Source organism: Leishmania donovani, chromosome 36 (assembly GCF_000227135.1).
Source record: "Leishmania donovani BPK282A1 complete genome, chromosome 36".
Taxonomy (NCBI): domain Eukaryota; phylum Euglenozoa; class Kinetoplastea; order Trypanosomatida; family Trypanosomatidae; genus Leishmania; species Leishmania donovani.
Genome location: NC_018263.1, coordinates 381,947 through 388,931, shown reverse-complemented (window position 1 = coordinate 388,931; position 6,985 = coordinate 381,947). Strand labels below are relative to the sequence as shown.

The 6,985-nt window shown below is 55.9% G+C and overlaps 1 protein-coding gene across 1 annotated transcript; it reads right to left on the bottom strand.

Annotated features, from left to right (window-relative positions):
• Positions 1–1,279: 1,279 nt before the first annotated feature.
• Positions 1,280–4,030, bottom strand: LDBPK_361020 (hypothetical protein, unknown function; the record flags this gene model as incomplete). Its single annotated transcript, XM_003865171.1, has 1 exon — positions 1,280–4,030. The coding sequence occupies one exon, from the start codon at positions 4,028–4,030 to the stop codon at positions 1,280–1,282; it is 2,751 nt and encodes a 916-aa protein (XP_003865219.1).
• Positions 4,031–6,985: the final 2,955 nt, after the last annotated feature.

The following is a 6,985-nucleotide window of genomic DNA, read 5'->3' as shown; positions in this document are numbered from 1 at the left end:
GGGCGCTGGTATGCGTCTGTGGTGGCAGTGGGCATTCCACCCTCTGCTGCACCCGCACGCCTCTCATTAGGAGTGTGTGTGTGTGTCAAGCAGAAAGGGACCCGCGGATAGGCATGCGCGTGCGCACAGAGAGCTCGCAGCTTGTCGTGCTGAGGGAGACACAGAGGGGCATCCATAGACACCCGACGGGGAAGCCCCTGCAGCTCGGGTGGGACGTGCGTAAGCAGGTCACTGCGTGCACGACCGTGGCGTTAGATGACGTGTGCTTCTAGCACAGGGCGCTCGGCAACTGTCGGGCAGCACGCCGGGCACAACGCCAGGTCAGTCGCCCTCATACCAAGCACAGGCAAGGGCGGGAGCACCACAACAATCGAGGTCGGAGAGCGAGGAACGTTGGATGTGGCAATGGCTTAAGAGCACGCGAGCAAAAAGCAAGGAAACAAGGTGTGTGAGCACCAGTCGATTAGCCAGACGCCCGCAGAGAACAGAGAAGACGAAAAGCCTCTTGCATGCGTCTGAAGAGAAGGGGACTAACCGCCATGGAGAAAAGAGGAAAAAAGAAAGTGGGTGAAGGAGGAGGGAGGAGGTGAGGTGAGGTGAGGAGGGACAGCAGGTTGAGAATACAGCAGTCCTAAAAGAGGAGAACGAAACACAGCACACCCACACACACGGCACGTCGCCGACATTGTATGCTGCACAAAGTCCTACCAAGAAGACAACGGCATCAACAGCAACAAAAAAGAGAAGGCAGAAAAGGGAGGACGGGCACACCGGGAAACGAGAAAGAGAGAGGGGGGAGAAGGAGAAAAGAAAAACGTGGCAGATAAACAACCAAGAAACAACAGAACATAGAAGGTCTGTGTGTGCGTGTAGATGCGTAGAGGCGGGCAGATACACAAGCGGCCAAAAGGTGAAGGCGCAGGAAACAAGTGGGGAGGGAGAGGGAAAAGTAAGAAACAGACAGAAAGCGGCACAGAAAGCACCTGTGATTCGTAGGATGACGAGCAATAAAAAAAAAACAGAAAAGAAAAAAGCTCTTTTTTGTTGCTGTTCTCGTTTGTGTGGTTCGAAGTGTCCCATGAGGCGGTACAGAGAAACAAAACGAGGCAATTCAACGGAGGCACACGAGACCAGTCGGAAACCCCGGCGGAAGCGGCAACCATGGCGCCATCTGTCCAGGAAGAGTAAGAAGCAAAATGAAAATAAGGATGCGAGGAGAAAGGGCAGACCCAGACATGCGAGAGACACCAGGTAAAGCTTGTCTGTGTAGCACCGCCGCCTACAGCAGGTTCTGCACGTCCCTGCGCTTACGCCACGGGCCAGTCAACGGAGCTGCTGCCGCTGGAGTCGCACACGAAACAGTCGTGTCTGCTTGCTTTGTTGACGCCGATGAAAAGGTGGGCCCTGTCCAGCTGCGTAACCTCTTGCAATCGAGGATTGTGCCCTTCTCAGGCTCTTTCTCAGAAGCACCTTGAAACACCTTATGCCACTCCGCAGCAGCTGAAGCGTTGTCGGTGCAATGCGAGACGGCTTGCAGCCTTACGCCATCGCCAGCGGCATTGATGGGATCGACTTGGCTGTTGGACTTCGACGTACTCACCGCCGGCCGCAGCGACTGCGACTCGCTGGCCACGTGTGTTGATGAAGGGGGAAGGGAGACGCTGCCGCGGAGAGAGTACGTGGATCTTGCAGAAGTCCTCGTCAAGAGTTCGAGATACCTGTTTTCCTTCCCTTTTTGTGCGACCTTGGCACAGGCGCTCCCGCTGCACTCCAGCCTCGCGTCCTTCACGTCTGACTGTTGAGGAACCTTATGTGGTCGTTCAGAGGGGCCTTCATGCAGCCGCCCCTGCTGTTCGTACGGAGGATCGTACGCTTCAGCGGATCCAGTAGCTGATACGCCGTCGGTGCACACGTTCGACCGCGCTGCATCACAGGCAGCGAAGGTATCGCCGCCGGAGAAGGGCAAGCCCGCCCTGGAACGGGTAGGGCTGGAGAAACTGGTGCTCGTGCCTGCCTCCTTATGCTGCCCATTCCTTCTGGGCGGAGGCTCCGCAAGTGAGCCTGCCAAGAAAAGCTTGTCGACAGAGGTGGCATCTAGCTCCTCGAGCTTCTCGAGCCACTCATTCATATTGGGCCCCGCGCACGAGGCTGTCCGTGAATGAGCCGGGGAAGACGGCCTTCGCCGCAGTCGCGCCTCCGCAGCTGCGTGCGAGGCGGTGCGCTGAAAGCTACGACTCATTTCCGCCCTCACCTGCTGCCACCGTCGCACACGCTCGTCCCACACTGCCCTCTCCTGTTCTTGTAGAACCGCGCCCTTTACTCGCGGTTGACGGGGTTGTGACGGGACTACTCCCGCATCCTCCCTTAAGCTGGCGAGGACCTCAGTAACACCGGCGTGGTACTCCCGAATGAGCTGCTGCCGGCACTGCGTTTCCAGCACGCATATCTCCAAAGCCGGGCCGACAAAACAGTTGAGTGTAAACATGTGGAGTCTGCAAAGTCTTTCGGCGAGCCACACAGTCTCGCACAGCGCCAGGAATACTTGAAAGTGGACACTTTCCGTCGCTTTGATACACCCCCGGCTGTGCTCCTCCGCCGCCATGAACTGCTTGAGAAGTCGATATCGCTCGATGCCGGCGCCAACGCTGCGAGGGCGCCGTTGCGCATCCTCGGCAGGACTCCCAAAGTGGCGACGCCGCGCTAGTCCACCGTCGGCGAAGAAGTCACTGTGATGCATGTCCGAATACGCCTGGGAAGGGCTACTCACTGAAACGATCAACGAAGAGGTATTCGCCAACGCTGTCCCTCGCCGCGATTCCGCACGGGCAACACTCCTGCCACCTGCGAGACCCTGCACCTCCGTTATCCGCCGCAGCTGATCGCGCATCTCCAGCATCTGTTCGTGGTGCCGAGAGTGACGGTAGCAGAAGAATATCGCAGAGCCCATTGTAAGGCATACAGCAGAGCTACAGAAAGTAACGAAAACCAGGATGTAGGAGCTGCCTGGTTCGCACGAGTAGGTGCGAGGTATGGAGACGTTCACGTGGAGGGAGTCCGCCAGCTCGTAGAAGCGCTCCATGCCCTGCTTAAACGCCCCGCACACAGACTGCCCACATTTTGACTTGCTCCGGTTCAATGCGACGGTGACACCCATCGTGCAAACGCTCGTGAAAAAGGCGCATAAACTAAGTATCCCCGCGCTCAGGAGCAGCGGCGTTTTCATTCGCAGATGTCTATCGATTTGGCGCATCCCATACGGTGCAGGCACGTCCAGCGCGTTGAGGTTGGTGAGATGAAAGTCCCCGTCGGCTGTCGTGTTGCTGGCCAGGAAGTCCGTTTTGCCGACCACGAAGCAGAGACCCATGCTGACGGCAAACAGTGCGAGCGACAATACAAGCGACAACGTCAATGCCGCCACGCCGAAGGTGCTAAGAGACTGTGTCTTGCTCCATGGCGTCCCGCAGTGCGCACCTATGTCGAAGCCAAAGATGTACTGGTATGTGGCCTCCTCGTATGCGGCGGCGAGTTCTCTGGGTAGACGGCGCCCTGTGGTTCCCTGAGCCGCACTCGCCACAAGGGCCGAGACTCCAGTGAGGCGAGAACGCAGGACGCAATTGAAACCGACGCACACGGTGTGGAGGCCGACGGTGGCGCGTAACTGCGGAAACAACAATGTTGGGCTCTCGGCAGTGTTCGCTGTCCCCCCAAGCGCGTCGCTTGCCACGGCGAGGGATTCATTCGAGTAGTAAACGTTTTGGCTGTTCTGCACCGAGTACACATCATCCAGGCCGAGAATACAGATGTACAGCATCGCCGACACGGTCGAGAAGCAGGCTAAGACAGCTGCGAGAGCACGAAGGTACGTCACGCCGGCAGTAGTCTTGCCAGGCAGGCTGCAGAACGCCTGCTTCCAGCTGCCTCTGCGGCACTGCACTTTCCTGCAGCCGCTCATAGGAAGAGGTTCGGTGGGCGGAGGGGTGGGGAGGAGGAGAGAGCAAGCGCCGTCGTGCTGATTGCGGTGAACAGACATAGGCGCACGTGTGTGCGGATGGAGCAGCCGACACACACAGACACACACACAATGTGGTCGTGTACTCGGGGCGGGGCTGAGAAAAAAGGCGCGCACGGCCCCGAAACGGACGAACACCACAGCTTTGGTAAGGCAACGAATTGAGGTGGAAGATATACATATATATATAAGAGAATCAGAGGAGGTTGGGGGGTCGACTGACACACACGGCACGCGCTCACATCACCGACCGCTCTTGTTCCCTGTCAGAGACGCTCTCCACCAAGTCACAGCACCTGCAGGCAAGTCAAGAAAAAAGTAGCCGAGCGGTTGCCTTCCAGAATGGACGACGTTGTGCAGCACGGAAGGCAACGTTGATGAAGCCCAAGGAGAGAGAAAAGCACTCACGCAACAAGGAGAACACACCAAAAAAAGGGGATGGGGTGAAAAGGTGAGCAAGAGACAGGGTGCAGCAGCTGCAGCTCAGCCGCAGAGAAGGGAGCCGCGGCAACAGCACGAAAAAAAAAAAGATAAGAGAATGCCAGAAGGGGAAGGTAAAAAACGACAATTAAATCGGTCACAGCAGCAGCGTGATGCTGAGGTGAGTGAGAGAGATAAACATACAAGATATATATATATATATATGAGTGCAGAAACAGTGAAAGTTCTACTGCTTGAGTTGCCCGCACGCACGAAGACAGCCTACAACACGGACGCACACCTCTAGAATACTCAAGCAACTGTGTTCGGTAAAATACAGCAAATGCCAGGAGAAGCACTATGCAAGTCGTCAAAGCAGATGAGGAAGCCTACACAGGAACGCACCCTTGAGGGGCGAGGCAGACGAAGAACACGAAAAAAAAAAGAGTCCGAGGAACCAGCGGTGAGAGAGTGTGTTCCTTCTCACTGTGTGTGTGTGCGCGAGTGCGGCAATTCGCGGATGTGTAGAAGCGTAGGACAGCGCTGGGTAGTAACGGAGAGAAGGAAGAAAAGGGGGGGGGCTGAAAAGATAGATGCCTGGTTGTGGAGGGGGTTTTTGTGAGGATGAAGAGAAGACGACCAAGCTTCTCAAACAGAAGCAGGAGGAGAGGGAACTCGTGCGTACGAAGTGAGCGCTTCTAACAAGCACCCATGAACAACAAAAAGAAAAAGTATCGCCGCACCAAGAGGAGATGGGCTTAGAGAAAAGGGTAAATAAAGCGGTTGGCGCGAGAGCCGAAGCCGTGGACGCGTAACGAGGAAAAGGAGGCGAGGTGAAGCCCAAGCGCAGGCGACGAGCACGAGCTATACCGACGTCACGCTTACCTTTGCTGCCTCGTTCCTGTGTTCTCTTTTCAAAGCCGCCGACTGTCGCTCCGTTTGGCGGGGGCGGGGGCGGGGCGGTTCCGCTTCGCTTTCCTGAGCACCGTCTGCTCTTGCTCTTTGGTTTTTCTTTTGTTGAGGGATCTGGTCAAGGAGAAAGTCTCTGTTTTTGAGGAGAGAGAAAATCCGGCTGTGTGGCTCTTACGCCTGGAGAAGTGTGTGGGGCTCTGCGCTGCGCCAGCAGCCAACGATCGGATCGCCTCCTGCCAGAAACAGGCACAAGAGCAGAGGGGAAAAAAGTGCAAGATGAAGGCAACCGCAGGAAAAGACAAAGTTCAGAAACGCCTGAAATAGCCGCTTCTATTTTACACACACACACACATACGCAAACACGAACGCAGCTACGTAGAACAAGGGAGCAGCAGAAAGTGTGCATCACCCGATAGACGCAAGAGAAGAGAAACGCGGCAGCCCGAGGCCACGGAGAAGCAGCCAAAGTCCAACGCAGATGTGGAAGTGTGAAAGGCAGAAAGAGAAAGAGGCGGCAGACATCGAGTAGACAGGCGCAGCGGCTGGTTCTGTGGGAAAGTCGTTTTGCGGCGCGCGTGCACGGAGTCTCCGGACTTGGCGACGACATGAGGACGGTGCAGCCGGGAGCGCTACAGGTTCCCACGGAGAAAAAGAACGCTCTGCTCGCAGGGGAGCTGAAGCTGATGGGCACACGTGCGCGCAAGGGTGTTGATCGGCGCGGCTGCACATCTGTATTTATGTTCGGTGTCCACTCAGATACTCTACACGACTCAGCGGACGATGCGGTTCATTCGCTTTGTTGTTGTTGTTTGACAGTGTTCACGCTTGTGTGAGATGCACTATATGCAGAAGGTCGCCTGTCGTTGTCACTGACAGCTTGAAATGTGCGGGCAGCACACATTTTCTTCTTTGATGCGTGCATTCCAGTTTACATCGATGGCCCTTATCGCCCCCCCCCCCCAAACCTGAACATATATACGCATATATGTAGTCTTGCTTGAGCGCTCTCAGGAAAGTCTTTACATCATTCAACTCTAACAAAGTAGGAGACCGAAACACCTTTTACGGTGTGTGTCTGTCTGTGTGTGCGTGCATGAGCACGCGCCTGTATGCGTGCTCATGTCGACCGGAATCGGCGACGAGAGCAGGAAGGGTGGAACGCATAGTACAGGACGAGAGGGGAGGACGCTAAAAAAAAAACAAGAAAGGAAGCGGTGGCCAAGCTTCTTGGAAGAGATACACACACATCCGCATACACGCACATGCGTACGCCTGGACACCAAAAAAAAAGCAAACGAAAGCGCGACGAGTTGCCCACAGCGGCATGAGCCCGACGAGATTGGATACACAACACGGAGCGAACAGCAATAGCAACAACAACAAAGAACACGAAGAAGCATAATCGCAAAGCATACAGAGCAGAAGGGGAAGGAGGGGGAGACGTGCCGGGATCTGCAATTGAGCGGGTGTGGGTCATGTGCTTCGTGCAGGAGATAAAACGAGACCAGCACAGCGCCGAACACAATCGCGAAGGGCGCACATCCACAGACACGCACGGTGCAGCAGCACAAGAAAAGGATAGCGTGGCCATGGTTGCGACGGTGGCGGTAGTCATGAGGGAAAGAGGCTTTGAAAGAGAGAGGC